Below are 21,488 nucleotides of genomic sequence, written 5' to 3'. Positions count from 1 at the left end.
GGAAGATTCATCAACACAAATTCCTTCACTGGTAAGAGTCAGAAGGCATGGCTAGAAAGCTAATTTTGATTACTGAAATTATCCTTATGGCAAACAAGCTGGGAGGCTTATGGATATGCACACGGAGTACAGCTTGCAGTTAATAAAAAAGGCTGAGGGGTGTCAAGGTAAAGCACCTAGCTCTACAAAATACATCAATTAGATTTATCTAAATGGGAAGTGCAGCGGTAGCACTCATTGTTCAAACCTTGAGCACCACTAGCCACCTTCTTTTTATTTTCCTATCATTACTACACACAGACCGCAGAAATATGGCAGCAGGAAGGTCCCAAAAGAGGTAGTGATTGCCCTTAATTGCCCAGAGTCCAGCAGGCTGCATAAGTACCCATCCATGCTGCAAGAATGCCAAACAAAAAAGAAATGTAAAAAGTCATAAAAGGTGCTGAACAAATGACAGTTCTGTTGAAGTAAGAACTTGTCCCAGTCATTGTATGAAATTTTTCCATTCCAAACTCCTTTCAGCTCAGCTGACAATGTCAGAAACTGCAGCTTTCGACAGCCATTTTATACATGTATTAAAGAAAGTGCTGTATGATGAAATGTACTATAAAAACGTGAAATATCACTATGGTGTACTCCACTTAACTAGAACAGAGAATGTTAAGGTGGAGGCTTTATAGGGAACTTTCCCATAAGAACACTTAAGATTAATTACAACAAACTGTAGTAAGTGCTGTTAACTGGACAATATTAACATAGGTTTGGTAAAGAAGCTTATAAAATTTTATCTAGAAACTACCAGTATAAAATTTAACCCTAGTCTTTTAATGCACATGTTAAAAATAAATGTACATGTTAGGAATAAAGAATATATCTTCTGGGATACTCCATAATCAAGGCTGGATGTCTTACCATTGCTTTGCTCATGAGCAACCAGCTTTTGGAGATGGCCAATCAAGTCTCCAGAGGCAGAAGTTTTGAAGAGTAAAGAGGCTTTGTTTCACTGATATTCTCCTCACCACTTCTTAGCTAATTTTTCCTTTAGTTATTTAGCATGCTTTTTGGAACAAGCAGACAAAGGCAATGTAGAAAATAAGGCACAAGTGTAATTAAAAACCTCTGATGTAGTTTGAGAGTAAGCAATGGTAAGAAAAACAAATTGAGTAAATCTCCAGCATCTAAATTAGCAAGATTTCAAGGATGAAAAGTTCTGTTGAAATATATTTTCATGTGGCATCACAGATGCAAGAAAAAAACATAGTAGTAAAACTTCATCCTTTAAGTTTCCTTTCAATTTCTCAAATGACCATTTTAATATTTCTGTTATTACATGTTTATAAGTTTTAAATATTATTAATTTTGTGCCCCAAACCTTGCAGCAGTGTTCTAAATTACCACTAGAGAAATTAGATACTAACGTTTAACATTAAATGTAGGGCAACATATTCCTTTCTTTCTCCCGCTTGAGACTGATCATATTAGAATGAGAAATTTAGAATTTGGACCAAAAGGTTAGAGTATTGTTTTTTTCATACTACGTAATGGTAGCTTCAAAACAAACTTTGATATACAAAATGGCCACTTGGCTCTGACAGAAAATGAATCTACCACATCTATCTTTGACAGATCCCAAATGTACAGTTACACTATTGGATTTATAGACATTCTGTTACTATGAATATTTTGTCATTAAATATCATGAATTGCTAACATTGTAAGATAGAAGTAATTGCAAGAGAATTTAACTACAGCTAATTGTATCACTATCCATATCTTGCAAAACCTAATCCTGTGAAAGATTACTAATGTGAATATTCCTATTTCAATATAATTAGACCTATTCATATGATTAGGCACTCCCTGCAGAATTGGAGATGAAGACTTGATCCTGCATGTTCTTGAAGACAATGATGCTCCGCATGAATGCAGCAGGCTATCTATAGGCTGCCAAGAAACTGCAGGACTGGAATCTAAATCTGGATAATTAATCCATCATTCTTTGTACTTGAGATTTTGAGTTTAGTCAATTAGTACAGACTAAAAAAATCCCACAGTTCAATATTTACATCGTGATAATGTCGTAAGAATGACTTGTAAATGAAGAAATAAATGGTTGAAAAAATAATCTCAAGCCTATCCCTAAGTTTAAGTAAATAACAAATGAGACCAAAAAAATGTTCTGTGTACATTGAGAGAAAGAAATGAAGAAAAAATGTCCCTTGTTAACTTTGAGCAAGAATTTGTTATTGCAATATATTTCATGTAGGAAAAGAAACTTTTAGGAACAATCTATGTGCATATATATACAATTGTAATTTTAAGACTTGAATGGTGATGTAGATAATTATTTTTTGTCATCATAGGAAAAAAGCAACTTCCAAGCTCATTTCTCACCCAATATCCCTAGCGCAAAGTATTTGACAGTATTCTAAAAAACCTGATGCATTATGAGGCTGAATGCATTCAGCTGATTTCAGGTATAAATTTAAATGTTGAAAAAGTCTTCTTTCGAAGATAAAATTTCCCAATACCAATCTATTTTTAGCATTTTTTAAAGTACATATCTCTTTCAAAGTTCTTACTATTGGACAGTGGAAACAGACTTACCCTGCTAGGGATGAAGAGAAAATGATGTGCAAGTACATCAGGCAAAATTATAAGGACATTTCAACACATATAGGATCTAAAACATCACTATTCCACCATTGCTGAGAAAGCATTTAAAGCCACACTGTGTTTTATGAATCTGTGTTTAAAAAAAAAAAAAAGCTGCTTCAAAAAATGAAAGTACTTTATACAGGAAGTATATTCTTTTTTTTTCTCTTTTTTTTCCCCAGTAGTATTACCCTAATTGATTTTAACTGTCTTGAATGTCCTGAATTTTGGTGGTATTTTAGGTAAAATGGCACAAAAAAACCCCAACAACAAACCTTATGAAAATAGACTGGGAAGCTGCATCTGGCCTGAGAGAAATTTGCCTTAATCTGCTGCTATTTAAGTATCAGAAATGCAGATTAGAAAATGTGAGAGTACATAAGTAATGATGAAAGCACTTCATACCTTTCTATGTAAGAAATTAAATATTAAAACGGTCAAGGAATCTCTAAGAACACAAGTAGAAATAGTGCATAAAGAATATAAATAAGCTCTCTTCTTTTTTTTGCTTTGTGCCAGTTTCAGTGTGAACAGGTACAGAGCATCAGAGCAGAAAGTGCTTACATTTTAACCTGACTTTGCTCCTCTAGAGGATGAATACTCTGATTCTCAGTGAAGTGAGGCAAACTACAAAAGACAAGATGCTGGTTAAGTACAAACAATTCCTAAACAACTATATCCCCTCCCTCCTAGAGTATTTACATTTTTTATGAAACATTTAATGAATTGTCTTGCAGAATACAGAAGCCAGAAAAGGATCTAGCTTTTTGACCGGTATCCCTGCCTTTGAAGTATCACTCCTAAATAGGGAGTCTATTATACCAAAAAACTGCATTTCAATAATATTTTACAAGTCATGACTTGCTAATTTCACTCATGAGCTAACACTTTAAACTACCTTAGTTTACAGAATTCAGAGTCTGAGTAATAATTCAAACACTGTTGGACACACAAACTTGTAGCTATTATCTTCCACTCTTTCTCACATCTATTTTCAGTAGGACAGATTTGTGGTGTTCTTTAGTGTTAACACTTTTCCCAGTAGGCAGCACCCTAAGGCATGCTAGAAACCTAATTATACAGATCCTACACAGATAAAACTCCAGTTCTGTATTTTGAGTATTCATTCTCTGTCAACCACAGTGAAAGTCCTAATTGACTATTAATGCCATGAGTAAACTATGAACCAACCCAAACAATTCCCACTACAAGTTCGATGTAAACAGTTGCCATTCTATTCATCACAACCAACAGGCACACTACCCATGAACAGAACGTTTTGTCATAGTACATACTTTCAAAATAACACTGTAACAACCCCTCTAGGCCATGTGAAACACACTGCAGTGGATTTTTTGTGAATGTGGGGCACCTGGAGCAACAAGAGAATTCAAAACCAGCTTCTGGATACTCAAGAGTCTTCGAAAAACGGTCTCCTGAGCCTAGGGTTGCCACCCTACCCCCATTAAGATAGATGAGATGCTACATAAAAACAGATGCTACCTCAGCCATGTTAGTACAAGACAGGAAAATTACTCAGCTGTGATATTTTGGTTTGTAATTTGCCATTACTCTGTGCTTTCCAAGTTCTATTTGCACCGCATTTTCCCCTGAGACTGCATCTTAAAATGAAAGTATCTAATATTTGAGCTTATATCTATTTTCTTACTGTGGAAGTTTCTTGTCTAAGGATGGTATATGAAGAACATTCACTAATACTGGCTTTGCTAATTGTCTTCGCTTGCCCCTGTTGGTTGTAATTACTGCAACAACATGTTTTTTGCAGAGATACGTACAATATAGGTGAATAAATAATGCTGTATCTTGGAACTTCTTTTAACTCTTGTCCTACCGCCCTATGTTGAAGCAGTTCAATATGCAAGGAGATGTTCTCACATTGAATATAACACAGAAAATAACGAACTGGGAAATAAAAATTCAGTGTAGAAGCATAATAAAGACACAAGTAACCAATTTCTTCCAAGAAAAAGACTCATGCCTTGGTTTCCATGAACACAGATAAAAAGGGTAAACCCAGTTTTGGGGGATTATATTAGCTAATTCCTTGTGAAAGGGTCAGATGCAAAGGGCTAGAATGAGCTCTGCTTTATCAGGCTTACTGCCAGACTGCCTTAGAGCAGACTGCTAGGAAAGGTAAGGACAACAACAGGAACAGGGAGGGTGACATACAGCAAAAATGGCTAGCCTGAAAGTGCTGTGATGAGATGGTGCGGATGTATACGTATCAAACCATCTGGTTGAGTACAGCTAAGTGACCTGAAAAAAATCTAGGCGTGCCTCTACAGTTAGATTTCCTGAAAACTGACAAGATACTACATCTAGTTCTTTTAACTTGTCTGCTTTATAGGCCCATGCAACAATATGATGACCAAGATTAGGACAGTAGACTACGTAAACCTGAAAAGTTACTGACACCAACAAAAGAACTAAACCTATCCACTCTCTGCACAGAAAAATGCATAATAAGGAATTAAAATGTAATTTATTATGTATAAATGCATTAAACTCTACGCAAAAAAATACATTTCTTACTATCCTTTTATATTTTATTATTTTTGAAGCAAATTCTTTTTTAATTAAAAAAAGGTGATAACATGGTCCCAATTACTTATTTATAAGCATTTGTAGAGAAAACATATATGCAAAAAGCAATACTTTAATTTGTAGCAGACCTGCATGAGAAACATTATTCTGTCCCAGGAGAATTAGATAATTTTCTTTGTGCTGGAAATAAACAAATAATAGTGTCTTAAAGCACTTTAAAATTATTTTTTTACTTTGACCTTTGCAATATTTTTTGTATAATTTAGTAAATATTTACATCATTTTCAGCCAAATAATTTCTCTAAATATAATTGTTATTATGTCAACTACTTTCTAAACTTAATATAAATTCTAATTGAGGGAGACAAGAGTCAGCACTTTTCCAAACATCTGTTTTGACAAATTAACACTTTCTAACAGAAAAAAGGCTTCATCAGAGTTACACATCAATTGTAATTTGCAGAACAACTGAACTTTTACTGCTTAGTGCTGTTAGTTCAATTGCATCAATACTGCTTTCAGACTGAGAAACTAAATTCTTATATCTCATTCATCCGTGTATATAATGAAAACTCAGCTTTAAGAGCAATCTTTCACAATCCCCTTAAGACAAAAACTCATACAGGTCTTTCCTGAGTGAAGAATTTGGCCTACAGAATCCATTTCTGTTGCTGATGTGTGCAAGGAAAAATCACAGACTCCTATCAGACCCTCAGTGGAATTTATAGCACTGCTATTCAGGAAAATGTTGTTTTCCTCCTGTAAATTGAGTAAGTTTTATTTGGAGTCATGGAGAAACAGAAGCAAGGCACTGCACGAAGTCAATTTTACAACCATTTTTCAGAAAGATACTCTATCCGTACCATTATGAATCCATTGCAGTCCCTCATAATTAAGGCAGAAGACAAACTAACTTTTCAGCCTTATTTCCAACATTACCAAAAATTGTTTTATAGCTGAACATTTCTAAGAGTTGGAGATGTTTGTTAAAGAAGATTTAAGTAGTTCTTATAAGCTGTTAATGAAATATGCAAGCCGAATCCTGTGAATTCCAAAAATGTGCAATTAACTCTTACAAAAATCCCCAAAGCAGGTTTTTAAACTGTTTTCAACAGGTTACTACTTTGGTTATTGTGAGTTATCAGATGTATGAGAAAGATTTGCCAGAAAGAAATTTGAAAGATGATTTCTTCTCCCGTCAAAACATAAACTAAATCTAAAAAGCTCATGGTAAACTGGTCCCTGTAGCTATTCAGAATTTTTTTTTACTGTCTAGTTTCCTTGCATGAACTTTTTGGTTCATTCCTTAACTTGCCTGCAAAGATCTTTGCCATTTCCCTTCTATTTTTATTTTTTCTCTTCCATTCTTCTTTTCTTTGCCCATCTTGTGACTGCAATACCTCCTGACATCTTGTAGCATGTAGAAGGAAGATCAGTAACTATAGATACAAATGTCAGTATGGAAAATGTTCACATGCAGGAGTTTTTAATTTTTAAATCGCTTAATATTTTCTTTAAGATATGCTTACTTTGATTAGCTCTATGCATATTTCAACACAGATTATTTTTAAAACATTCTCAATAGCTGTTATTATTTTGGTGCCAGACAGCCTTCTATTATGCGTAAATTCAAATTAAGTTACTGAAAATGAAATTGCTAAATGATGTGGGCACTGTGAGTTGCCCAATAGGTATGAGCACTGTGAAGTATCTGGCAGACATTACAGAGCTGGTGGAAGGCTCAGCAAATATAACCACCGTGAAGCGCTCTGCAGACATTAAAAGCACTGTCAAGCTACTGGCAGTCCTTACAAACCTTGTCAAGTGTTCTGTGAACATTACAAATAGCACTGAGAACTAGATGGGCATTATAAATTCTGTATCAGAGGTACGGTAAGAAGTCCTATTAGGAATTAAAGTATGAAATTCTGAGAAATTGCTTTCATTTCCTCTGTAAAATTCATAGGCAACGTGGAAATACCAATTAACAGCCCTTAATCAATTCTTCTGACTATTCCAGCATTTTCAGCAGAAGGACTTTTTCTGCTCAGAAATGGATCTCTGTGGAGATGCCCATGCTGGGTCTCTATAAAATGGCAGTTTGATATTTGAGAAGTATTGCTGATTTTCAAATGTTCAGTGATACAGGCTACTGAAAACTCCTCTGCCTTTTGCTCACAAGCGCTCATTCTTTATTTGCCTCCAGCCAGGTATCTGTGTTTCCTTAACAATTCAGCTGATAGACCATCTATAGCTGGTATTCACATCCTTTCACATCTCTCCCAACTTATAAACATCTGTATTTGCTGTTAAAACCAAATTTTTTGTTATTACTCCAGTCAACTCTGATCTCCCTTCCGCTATAAACGTGTAGCAACGCACATAATTCCTCTTGTGGTTATTAAGACAAAAGTGACGTTCCTTTTGTCTCCCTAAGACATTAGCAAAGTCACCATCCCAACAATTTTCTGTCACTCAAGAAAGTCAAAGATTCAAAGATTCTGTGAATAATCAAGTATATGTGCAATTATACTTCTGACCCACCAGCATCATCTTAGGCAATGATTTTTTTCTCTGCGGTATTATGTGATAGTTTTAAAATCTCTGGTTTAGACTGTTCTTTGCTAGAAAGTGTTCAGTGTGAGACAAATTTTCTTTATTAATTAATATTCTTTTGTTTCCTTCCTCAAACCATATCCATCGTGTCTGCTATGGTGGAAAATCTTTCCCAAAAAGCGATTCACTTATAGATCTTCAAATACAGAATGCACCTGAGTGAAGCTCACTGTAAAAATTCTGTTCGTTTCTGGGACGCAGTGCTAGAATGTACTGTTATAGGTTTATAAAAATGAAAAATACAAGAATGAAATCTGACATTTATGCCACACTGTCAGAGATATAACTTGAAAGGAACCTTCTATAAACTGTAGGAATCCTCAGTTTCATGCAGTATACAATGTAGAGCTAGTATCATGGGTTAATGTTTTAAATCATAATTATGTGTTTCCTAGTACATAGACAGGACAGTGGTGTTCTGTAAAATACATATATATATATAAAATTTTGTATGAAATAAGGAACTTGTATTTTTTCCATTCTCTTTCAATCTCAGCTGTATTTTCAGTGCCATACACCTGAATTTCTTGTGCCTATAAGCAAGTCAGATTCATTACTCTTTTTTTGCCATCATTTCTGGGTTTTAATATTTCCTCTGGATTCCACTTCAATTTATGACATTAAATAAGAGTACAGCTCACCACATGTCAGCTGGTTGTCCTTCAGGTTACGAAATGACAGTCCTTGTAAAGCACTGGGGTAAGCACAAACAGTTTCCTCTGCTATTCGAACTGAAGCATTTCTGGCCCATTGCAAGACCCATTTTAGATTACAGTCACAAATGAGCGAGTCTGTGTTGAAATGTCTAGAAAGGCAAAGAAAGATCACAATTGGTACACAGGCAATTTTCATAAACATACTTTCTTCTGTTAGATTCAAATTATCTAACTCCAAAGAGAACTAATTTAGATAGATGCATGGATATGGATGTATAATTATAGACATACAATTATAAAGATACCCTGAGACAAATAACACACATTGTCCCACTGTTAATGACTTCAAAATCATTCTTCCAAAATTCTGATTTTGGTTACAGAACAGCATCACTGACTACTGAATTAAATTTGAGTATGTGCTACTGTAGAAAGTCATACTATAACATACTTTCACTTACTAAAAACTCTTTTAAGTAGAAACTTGACCATGGAAGCATATAGTATACACTTTTAAATCTCAGAGGGATACGTTTAATATAAATAATTGGGAATTGTTATTATAATTGCAGGAAAAATATTTAACACGAATGTATGAGTAATTAGAGTTATCATATGATGTAATACATGAAAATGGCAAGGTATAAGATCATAAAGGAGAAAAAACCCAGGGATGCTAGTCAGGATGGTTAGACTGGGCTAGTCAGGAATCCAGTCAAGTTGTCAGCGTTATCCATTTCACTGGGATGCATAGAAGATGGCAGTCCATCAATAGTGAGACAGACATTGATACAAAATACTGCATAATTTACATTTGGAATGCATTGCTAGAAACAATCCTGTTTGAATTCACATTCAACTCTACTATGTTTATTCCATTGTCCTTCTTCAACATTTCAGATTTCCAAACATACAGAATGATACTTACAGTGCTTTCAGAGCTAGCAGCTCAGAAAAAAGTCCATTCATAAGACTTGAAAAAATATTCCCTGACAAATTCCTAGAAAAAAGCAATTTACAGTCAGTTATAAGAAATACAAGAAAAAAAAAAAATTGTTAAAGAGTGTGATTTTTCCCAATGCTAATTCAGAAATTCTGCTTTCTTAACAACAGTAAAAACATATTTAAATTTGTACATTGCTTTTTTGTAAATGACAGCAATATTCAAATCAAATCATACACTTTTACATTTATTTTCACAGAAGGTATACATACAATTAACTTGGTCTAATAAACAGGAATATTTCTACATATTTAATAGAACAGAATCTAAAAGAATATTCTAGAATTTAAGTGAAAATATTCATACAGTCAGTAGTCAGTGAGGGAGATCTATGTCGTATTTTCATAGTGTATGTAGAATGCCACTTCAAGGTAAAGAAATAAAAACAGTGTCTTAATTTAGTAATGCTCAGGAGAATTCAAGCACTTCTATAAAACGGTAATGAGTTTTCCAAGTAAATACACAAATAGTTTTATTACTAAGGACTTTAAAGGAACTGATTTTTCCTGTCCTTAAATTAAGGCCATTTCCATTTTAACTACTGTTTTACTATTTCTTGCCTCGATGGCTGAATGGATTAGGCCGAATACTTGCAAACAGAAGCAATTTAATTTTCCCTAGTTTAACAGTATTGCTCTGCCAGTGCCTTCATAGTATAAAAGGTAAATGCTTAATGTCAAGTAATACTGTCTTTTTATGTACCAGTAGACTGAAAAATTAGTGCCGTATCCAAGACGAACATTTCATAGCACATGAATTATCTGCTTCTGAAATACTGATATATGTTCCTGCCTATCAAGTGCCTGAAGTGTACACATCTGAATTCAAAGACAGCTACAAAATTTCAGTTATCAGTGAAATTTCAGATCTCTTCACTAGAGATTTGTTGTTAGGTATAGAAAAAAATGTAGACAGGCAAAGAAAATGGTTTTATTACTTTTTCATTAAAAGTAATGTTTTATAATTACTTATCCTACATCTACAAAGTAAAGAATGTGTACTAAACTGAAGATACAAATTCAGATCAGGACCATCAGTGAGAAATCTACCTAACTGCAAAAGATCTGAACCAGCTTCATAACGTAAGGAAAAAGAAAAAAAATCAAGAGCCATGCTTTTTATAGAAACCTTTACAGATACGTATGGATCAATGAATTCAAGAAAGAAGAGAAAATATTGCTAATTTACAAATTACTTTAAGAAAGTTATGAAGCATTCTTGAAACAACAATTAATCTTATTTTTGTACACGATTTTTCACCACTGAAATAATGACAAAGACAAATAAAATTAACTTTAAACACTTCAAATATTCATGGCACTTTAAAGCAAAATTCTACTAAAGCAGAAAAATATTTTAAGTAAAATTATCTCTCATTATAATAAGTGATGACGAGATGTGTTGATATACTTGAACTCATTGTTAAGATTTTATTTAACAGGGCACCTTTGGTGCAGTGGTGGTACAAAGCTCTTGGAAACAGAAGGGCTTTCAAGTATCTCTTCAAGTATGGTTATATCTAAAGGTGGAAATGGCTGTTGGCTATACCTATTTCTATACCTTTAATATTTTGGAACCAAAAATATTGAACATTTCATAAAGGCTCGGTTACCTCTTAAAACTAAATGGATCTACTTATGTGCTTATTGGACATAAGCCCTGACAAGGCATATGCTGAAACAGCTCAGTGAACCAGGACATTAAACAGACTAAATCAGAAACTGATAACCCTGACATTTACACTAAAGTAAATCAGAAGTTGTTCCACTAATATGAAAGCAGTTACAGTAGTATAAACTTACTGACAGAAGACAATCATGCTGAACTGAAGGACAGGGAAAGCAATCTGCCTAGCCTTGCATGGATGGCAGCCTGAAGGCAGAAATACAGGGGTTTTCCTTCCTCTGCCTTACCCCACTGCAGTATGAAAACATTTCCCATTCAATGCAAACCCCAGCTTTTCTCTTAAACAGTTAGCCAGGCTTCATACAGCAAACCAAACAGAACACCAAGTCTGTGTTTGGCAATTTCATTTGGACCAAAGGAAGGCTTTATGTCTGGTCAATATTTTAAGAAACAGAAAAACTGTAAGCCATTTCTACAGCTGATGAAGCAGGGTTCAGGAGATGTATGGTAGCTATGCACCTGCCAGTGGTGCCCTTTCTGTGTCTACTGAATCTATGCACTTTCCATAGGGCCTACCAAATCCACCAAGGTATCTAGCCAGAAGTGACCTACGCTGTGTTAACCTAAAAATTCCTGACTCGCATCCCATTTACAGATTTTTGGTTTATCGTGACAGACAAGTATGTAACCTTTTTCTTCAGTGGTTTTGCCAAGTGCTGGAATAATTGAGTTCCTGACAGGTCAAAAGTCAGCACAAAGCCAGCAATTCAATTTTTCATATTCTTTCATATCCTTCTGGCAATGACCTGGTTTGAAGTTTCCATACAACTGATAATTAGCAAACTAGAATCATGTTCAGAGGGCCGTATAAGTTGTAAACAAATACATTTCTATGCCAACGAAACACATCGCTACAATATCTGGATATCTAACAGTGGGAATAGCTGCTTCTTCTTCCCTAAAAAAACTTTTAGAAATATTCTCAAATCATCCCAATAACACATGCATTTCTGAGGTAGATATCTGCAGCACCCTGCAAATGCCTGGTTCTGTCAGTTCACATTATTTGTTATATATTAAAATACCTCTAAATGCATAGTGTTGTAAAATTCTGCTATTTCAGATATCCTAAAAACCCACTCTAGCTCGATATAAATCAACATTTGTTCTAAAAACATCTGTATCACCTAGTTTGCAAATATTTCAAATATAACAAATTAACACACTCCAAAGCTGATACCACTTCCTATGCCATTAGCTTACTCCATTACAGAGACGTGCTTTTTTTTGTTGTACCAGAGGCAAACATTTTAGTCTTACATATAAGGTCCTACACTTATAATTTTCATATACTGAATACTCTGGTGGTTTCACAGAAAATAATAAACACTTTTGCCAAAAGCTTTAATATAAATTACACCATAAAAGAGTCAAAGGGAGTTATGTGTCTCAAAGGATCATTTTGAGGCAAAATATAGGTAGAATCAAGAGTATATGAACATGAAGAATGCTTCACTGTTATGAGCGGTATTAAAAAGTCAAAGCTGAATGCAAGGGTGACAGATTGTTCTTCTGTGCAAAAAGACTGGGATAGGATGGGTAAAAAACGAGAACAGAAATACAGAGAGGGCATGTTACGGTGCTTATTTTCTTGATGTTGGGTCTCTTTGATTCACTGTGTTACTGATTTTGTACTTTATTTCTTGTACCATACAAAGTGATTAGTTGCTTCAATGACAGCAAGAAAGTCATACATGAATTTATGGTATAATAATATCATAAAGCTAACTGCTGATGATGATTCAGAGGTAGGATGAAGAATAAATCAGATATACTTTAATCAGACAATTGGAAATAAGGAAGTAAAGCCAAACAGTAAGTTCTGTTTCAAACTTCCAAAAGGAAGATCCAGCAGTAGCGGCTTGTTGAAACCAATTTAAAGCTACAACATTTCAGAACCTGAAGAGCTAACTTAAGGGGCACTAAAGAAACGAAATCATGTGTATCAGTCCAGTGGCACCATCCCAGTATTCTACAGCTCTTGACATTTAGTTTAAATATAAATTTATTATTAATGTGGATGGCAGCTCCATTACTTAGCAGAAATATATTTGCATACATAATTCTGGAACAAAGCACTGAAACATGGCCACTGAGGGGGCAAAGGAGATTTGGAAGATTTGTTGCATTCAATTATGTCACTCATAGTTAGAATACATACACCTCATCACAGCATAAACACAGCCAAAGGGTAATATATAAGCCAAAAAAGTTAAACTAATATCTTAGAAGACATAATAAATCTTCTCTCATACTGTCTGAGGCACTGTCAGCTGCATCTGTCATATGATGTGAAAGCATTTTGGAATCATTTTCCACAGTACAAATCATCAAATCCAAGAAGGTGTAAAAATTATATCAGTCTTGAGGAACATAATCACAACTCACTGGCTGCAGTAATTTCAGGAGATGTGTGAAATTTTAGATTTCATTACTAACCCGAAATTTAATTCCTATTCACCAAAATACACATCCTGACTGAAATCAGAGTAAAAGTCTTCTTTTCTACATTATCAAGAAGCTCACAATTTTTTGTGGTTTCTGTATGCGTGCAAGCTTTCAAAACAATACTAGATGATACTACTAATTAATTTTTTCATAATTCAAGAATCCTGTAAGTTGGCCTGTTCTAAAATAGACTGCACAAAAGCACCAAGCCTTCTGAAGAGCGTTTGCACTATCCCTGAAAGCTCAGGCAGTTCTCATCCTTCATTTTTGTGAAGAATTTAAATGTACCTTTACCATACTCAGTTTAGATATATGCATCACATCGTTTGGTTAAACATCATGTGTCAGTTTTGGCCTAGAGCTGATTTTTCAGCTCTATTTCCATTTTTTCAAAGTGAATTAGACTTACAAGATTGAGTGAGCCACACTGTTACTTTGTTTCACCTGATATTTGTGCTTCTAAACAGTATAACAAAATATCTCTGTACTTCACAGAGAAGATTTATGTCCTTTGCTCCCTCCAGTGGACTCACGGCTCTCCCTACTGGTTTTGATAACAGCCTGCAGAGATCCTTCTGTACTCTGCTAAGGTAACCCAGGAAAGCTCTAAATTACCACAAACAGCAACTGCATAAATCCATGCATATGTATACATCTTTATATTGCTCCTTCAGTAATCTATACCACACTTGATGGCTCTGAAACCAGTTTCATGTTTAAGAACTTGTCATCTTTTCTTTGGTACAATTATACACACTGATGTTACACTAAGTAAATGCTTCTCCACAACCTTTTCAGAGAATAGCTTTCTCATACGCCTGAAATGACAAGGGAAAAAAATTCAGAGGTATCAGTAGCAATGGAAAGGTGACTTGTATTTTAAACGTTTAAAAATTTGATTCTGGGAAGTTTGTATGAACTTAAAGGGGAAGAAAGCTAGAAAGTGTTAGAGAAGGACCAGGGGCAGTAGCTTGCAGTCAATGAACAATCACCTGTTCTTACCAGAGGCAAACTGAGATCCCAGCTCAAATAATTACTATCAGCATTATGTTATTATATGAGATTTCTGAGATCAAGGAACAAGTAATACTATAAACAGCAGGGCACAGTTCCTCTTGACTGAGACCGTGGTTGCATTTCTTCACAAAATAATCACTGACCCAACAAGAGTAACAGTATTCCTGACATTGGTTTGGTAAGGACAACAGTCCTTACCAAAGAAAAAGTTGCAACTTTTGATTTACTTCACATGAAAAGGTAATTTGGACTTATCTATTACTATGCCTCTGAATTCCAAAGGACAGACTTTTGAAATAAAAAAAAATAATAAAGTAACTAGTGAAGAACTACTAAAGTACATGAACTGGAATGCAGGATGGCCCCATTTGTTAAGTCAATGATAGAAAGGCAATTTAAAACCCAAAAAAGAACAATGGAAGATAGACTAAATGGATCAATGACCAAATCTTAGATCTTGAGAAAAGAATTCAAGTTTTAAAAAGATCAAAGAAGTAGAGAGACTATAATGAACAGGAAAAGGTCAGCAAAATGACAGGAAGCATAGAGGGACAATGAGAATTATCAAAAATTAAGTTAAACTTTGGAAAGTATACTAAAACAAGGTGCAAAAGACATTTTAACAATTCTACCATATTATAAATAAGAAATTAAGAAAGACTATATATACAATTACTACTGTTTTCTATTCTGTTCAGCAAGGTTGGTAATTTTGATTACAGGTATTTATGGAAGAGGCATACACTAAATTCTTGAAATAATCTTTCTTAAGACCACTTACAGTATGACTACTGATCTGTAGAACTAGTTAAAATCCCTGGGCAACTAGAGGCCTTCTAGGCTAATTCCACTCACAAGTAAACACTAGTATAAATGTTAATGGGTTTCTCCTGTTTATGTAGTATCATGTTAGATGTATATGAACATCAATAAATGATTTTCGTTGTCTAGAAAATTAGTGATCTTTTTATATGATTACATGATACATCTTCAATAGATGCCTATTGATTTTTTTTCCCATTTTTCGTTTGCCAACATTTTTTTCCCTTTTTTTTTTTTTTCTTTCAAAACTCATTCGGTTACTGCATCAAATACAATGAGGCCAGACTAACAGGTATACAGTTACCAGAATCATCGTTTTTTCCACTGACGCATGGACATAACATCCATAAAAGTGTGAAGAACCTGGCATTAAGTGCATTTATTGTAAGACACTGTAAGACAAGATAATGGACAGGACAGAAGGGAGGGGAGTGAGACATCACTGTTCTGCAGAAATGGCCTTGAGACTGATTGTATTTACTGCCTTCACTAATGACTCTGGCTCAGAAATGTAAGCATGTGAAAACGAAATCTGGTAATAAAACAAAGGATTGGTCAATATTAAGAGAACTATCACACAAGAAGAGATGAATGTTCTTGAACATGTGTCTAGTAAATTCATTAAATAATATTATTCAAAGTGTAACAAGAATGTCACTTGAGAATTATACCTAAGAAAGGTCTAATTCAAATTTCTGCTGTAAACTGGGGCCTCAGAAATAAAACAATACAGAAAAGTCTTGGATCTACACACACTTGGAAATGAAAGTTAGCCCCATCTTGAGGAGAATGTAAATATTTACTTAGCACACACAAAAAGGCAGGATGCAAGAAGATATGGCGTTAATGATAGCTTAGATGCAACCAGTGAGACTTTCTCTGGATCTACATGCCAAAAAAGATTCACCAACACTGGGACAGGTACACAGAATGAGCATAGATATGGCAAATCTATTTCACAAAAGGAAATTGTAATGGCGTGGTTTGATCAGCCTGGAAACTACAGGCGTTCAACATGCATATTGTGCCTTTTTCTGACATCTCTGGTATCAGCAAAGGATGTGGAGATATACTGTCACACTCTTTCCTGGTCTTCAGAGGAAAGGGATAGTACAACCAAACTGCCACAGGACAAACATATGCTCACTGTGAATGACATTTTGTCCCTTACCATCACAAGACTGAAGTTCTGTATTTAACTTCTAATTAGATTTTAAAATGGAGTCTGGAAGTTTCTGTTGAGGTTGTTCCTAGCATCTAGAAGCACCTTCCATTTAATAAGGTGACTTCACCATTTTGAATTAAACATACTTCCTATGGTAATCTGGCTTTATAGTCATAGTCATGTTCACTGTGCACAAGAGACCCAGCAACCCTCAACAGGAGAGCTGGGCTTGCCTGATTTGGCAACTCATCAGAGATGAGTAAAAAGAGGGGTGGTCTCCACCTGTTCATCAACATGCTATCAGGGCTCTTCCCATCATTTGTTCTCACTTCAGAGAAGATTTGGCATAGTTACTCTGATTAATGTGATCACTAAGCATACCAGATTTCAGCCTTTTACCTGGTGTCATCTTGACCTCATGGCAGATCTTTTTAGAAATATTCCTCTGTTTTTCCAAGGAAATGCCAGAACTGGCTGGTTTGATGCAGTACACGAATTTATCTCCCATTCGGGAATGAAGACAGATGTGGATGAATATGCAGACCCCTGCTGTGTCTGGCCAAACGTCCATTTAAACCACAATCCTTCCTGTGAATTGTCCCTTTCCCAGACAGGACAGTCGCAACCAACTTACTTATTCCTAGTACTTGCCTATGCTGTACCACACCTTTCACCATTCCTTTTTGTCATTCACTGAACATTTTCTAGTTTTAGTCACCTTTTTGAGATGAGCAGTCAAAAACTGCCCACAATATTAAAAACACAGACTCTTTTGCTTTTTTCTCATAGTACAATGGATGTTCTTCAATTTGATCTTTCTTCCTTTAATAATACTCCCTAATTTTTTTTGTAAATGATACTGAGCACTGAGCAGATGTTTTCACAGCGTTATCCACTATAACCTCAAAACATCTTCCCTGTGTTAATGGTTAGACCAGAAAAAATTGTTTTTTCTCCTTGAATCACTTAGTATTTATCTACATTAAATTTCATCTGCCATTTTGCTGCCCAGTCATGGAGTCCTGTACATTACATCTGTCCTTCCAAATCAACCCTTGTTTCTAATTCTGTGGTTAACATAGTTATCTACTAGCAAACTTTGTCATTGTCCGTTTTATCTCTTCTTCCAGGTCATCAGATTCTCCCTAAAACTGAACAGCCTGGATATACTTTCATAATCTCATGTTTTCCGAATGTTCTTTCTAGACTAGCTTGATAATCTATTCATCACACAGGCTCTCTAGCATGCTTATGGATACGCAAGTTGATTGCTTTGCTCCCTAGAGTATATTCCAGTGCTGTAGCATGTGATAAACTAATGACTGAAAAAGCACAAGGGCAAGTGTGCAACACAACACCTTAAACGGACAGTCTAAAATTAATATTTCTGAAGCAATTTGAACTACCCTGATATTCTAAATTTACTTGATACTTCACATACATTCTTTTCTCAGTATATGCTTACTTTTTTATGTAATACACTGCAAGAAAAAAAAAGTTATAAAGTTCTAATTGATCTGTAATGGACAGAAAGAGCAATGTATCCTTTTCAACCAGTTTAAGTCTCATTTGTGTTCTTGAAATTTAATAGTTTCCGAGACATTCAAACAGAAATATATTCAAACAGAAATGTCGTGTTCAGCCTCTTTCCAATGTGAAAATGAAATTTAATTCTTTGCAGTTCTGATAGATTTTACAATTACAAATAGAAACATCTTTAAAATATCAAGTCATCAATAATCAAAGGCTCAGGAGAGGTTTGGGGTTTTTTTTTAGTACAAAAGCTATAGTTTTCTTATAATGAAAGTTTATTGCCAACTGTACTCAGGTAAGCCATGTGACAGTTTGGATTTCTTCTGTGTAAAACAAAAGTGCTATTATACTCACAGTTTGTGAAGACTGTTAAGTCCAACAAACATTTCTGGTGTTAGGCAACCGATTCTGTTATTTGAAAGATCTCTGAAACAAACAAAAAATCCGCAAAATATTAGGTCTGTCTTATTCATACACACACCTACATAATCACATACAGCCTCTTTGTTTTTAACACAGAAGGAGTCAGAGACAAACAAGAAATAAAGCCTCTTTCTGTAATGTAGCATAACTGAATTAAAAAGATTTAACAACTTTAATATTAACATTATTGAGCAATATTCCACAATTAAACATACCATACTGCAACTTATACTAGTTGCATTTAAATGTGATTTTATACATGTAGGAAATAAAACACACAAAATAATTTCCAATATAAAGAATTTTCTTTATTAAAGTTACTAGCACCTGTTTGTTTACACATGAAAAATACTACGCATTTTATTGCGCACAATATTCAGCCAAAATAGACATATTTTTACTGTTTACTAATGTCTCATCTCATTCACAGCATCCTTTGTTGCTGAAGAAATTACAGAAACCAGAGGGCAAATAATTTTTGAGCTAGTAAGGTCAGTCTTGATAAGCACTTGGCAAGCTCTTTTAAGAGCAATATTGTGGCTGTCTCAGATCACAAATAATACAAAGCACTATGTTCCATAACTCTTGTCTTTAGAAAGGAGTATGGATGTTTTCTGCACAAGTCATACTTACAACATAATGTTCAAGATACTTATAGGAAGGAGACAAAAATAGGTACGAACAATTCTGTTGTGATAACAACATGAATTCTGCCCCTTGGTGCATTCCAAAATACTGTTTAATTTTTATGTATTTGGTTTTCAACCTTGACACAAATTTTCTTTCTTATCAAGTATGGTTTTTGAAATAATTGCAGTAACGTAAGGATCTGAAGCGATTATACTTCCATTAAAATATTAAAATTGATCTGAATATATTTTTGTTTTAGAATCAGTGGTAGTCTTCTGATTCCTTTGTTACATTGTGCAGATCCCTATTTTTCTATTGTTACATGAGAACATTAAAGGCACGAAACAGGAGAATAAAGGTTGTAGTTTGACAAATCCAGTTATTGCTTTCATGGAGATATAACCAATTAGCTAGAACGTGATGACAATTTATTTAGAATTCACTACAAAGTCTTCTATCAGACGAAGAACATATTGTTGTACAATTAAATGATAAAACATCACATTAGAATGAAAATATTTCTTAAATGCTTGTCAGGGATAGTAAGCAGGCAACAGCTGAGAAAACAACGTGGATAACAATATAATGCAATAATTGCATATTGGCGTTATTCTTTTACGTTCTCCTAATGAAAGCTACATAGAAAATCTAAAAATGCAAGTTTAAGACAAACATACATACATGTATATATCTATGTATCCTTCTATTAGAAGAGGTAAATAGTAAACAAGAACCTACCCAGAACTCTTGATTGGGTAATGCTTTACTTCTGCCTAAGCAAAGTCTAAACATGTATGGAAGAAACACGTTACGATACGGGGCATAATTTGGGTAGTAAAAGTAAATTTCATCTAAACTAATCAAAACAAGTGCATATTTCTCCAAGTGTGGCACACAGTAAAACGGTATTTTTAACAAAGAGAAAGGCTACATATCCTTTTCTCAAAGCTAACTTCAACGAGTGTTACTTTCACAATACGATATATGGCAGTGGCTGAAATTTCTGTATTATAAGACATATTTTCTAAAAATACATTAGCAGAAAGAAAAGGCAGCTTGCTGCACGTTCCTCCAGACTAACAGCTGTTATATTAGACATAATTCAATTCGTCATGTATAAAGCTGGTGTTGGTTTTCAGGAGTAAGACTGATAAGAACTTACTAATTCTGACTTGTAAAATTGATGTTAGAGAAAACAAAACTCTCTTCTGATGAATAACCATGTGCCATAATTTTATAGTGCTTCATAAATTTTCAATTTTCATCAGTTTTGTGTGTACCTTTTTGAGTAGTCCCTTGAAATAATTCAGTTTGTCATTCAAATACAAATTATAACATTCTCCAAATCACTCACAGAAAACATTTTGATGTTGACAGCTTGCAGTTTGTCTGTCTGACCTGCCATAGCCATATCTCTTACAGTTGCCCATATTACATCAGTTTCTGCTTTTCACAGCATCATATATATTTTACATGTGAAATACGATGGGAATGTAAAGTACAGTCTTAAAGTAATTACTGCATTCAGCATTCAACAGGAGTTTACCCTATCTATTCCTCTTGCTCCCAAACGGCTACCCAACAGCTACACAGTGAAGGAGTCCAGAGATTTTCTTGTTTACCATGAAATTATGCTGATTTGTAGCAAACATATGGCAATCTAGCAATTAATTGATTCCCTGTCTCTAAATTCCTCCCCCAGTGTTAGTTGCTTATATCAGCAACAACAGGTTTTTTTGAGATCTAGCGCGATAAATCTCAACATTGCCATTCCTAGTTTGCTGAACAGTCTTTTCTTCTCACTTTTCCCAGTGCCTAATGGCTTCCTCTTCCTTGACTTGTCTCTCCTGGCTGACCTAAGGCTCCACCTGCGCAGTCTTCAGATGTGCAGCCCATGACTTGCACAGGTTTCCTGGTTTTCCCACAAGAGGTCAGGGTTGTGTTATTAGAATATGCAGCCAAAGCAACAATTAGCACTTTGATCATTTCATTGTATTATCCCTGTATAGAGTGAGCAAGAAAGTTTCAACCTAATTTTCTTTGCTTTAAAAATGTGCATGCTACTCTGACTTCATCATTATTATGTCATGCACTTTCTAGCCAAACACACTCAAACTTAGTGGTTGGTGTTAGAAAATACTGCTACCTGTACAATCAGAGATGGAAATCTTTTACTTAGGTTGTGCAGTGTTCCCTGTATGTATCAGTTAGGGAATTTAAACTCAGAGAAAAAAAGCAGAAAGATTTGTAAATTTCTTTTTCTGTGGAT

General features: G+C 34.7%; 1 protein-coding gene across 2 annotated transcripts in view; it reads right to left on the bottom strand.

The window, feature by feature from the left end:
• The window catches only part of LOC104352288 (adhesion G protein-coupled receptor A3), a 280,884-nt gene that overhangs the window by 157,855 nt on the left and 101,541 nt on the right, over positions 1–21,488 (bottom strand). For both annotated transcript variants that reach the window (XM_086466587.1, XM_086466588.1), the window contains exons 4-6: positions 18,521–18,592; positions 9,421–9,492; positions 8,478–8,641 (exon numbers count right to left, since the gene is read on the bottom strand). In XM_086466587.1, coding sequence (XP_086322713.1) covers positions 8,478–8,641; positions 9,421–9,492; positions 18,521–18,592 — 308 coding nt within the window. The remainder of the gene's footprint in view (positions 1–8,477; positions 8,642–9,420; positions 9,493–18,520; positions 18,593–21,488) is intronic.

This window comes from Leptosomus discolor, chromosome 6 (genome assembly GCF_034619465.1).
Source record: "Leptosomus discolor isolate bLepDis1 chromosome 6, bLepDis1.hap2, whole genome shotgun sequence".
Taxonomy (NCBI): domain Eukaryota; kingdom Metazoa; phylum Chordata; class Aves; order Leptosomiformes; family Leptosomidae; genus Leptosomus; species Leptosomus discolor.
The sequence above is the reverse complement of the archived record's forward strand: the minus strand, read 5'-3'. Positions and strand labels throughout refer to the sequence as shown.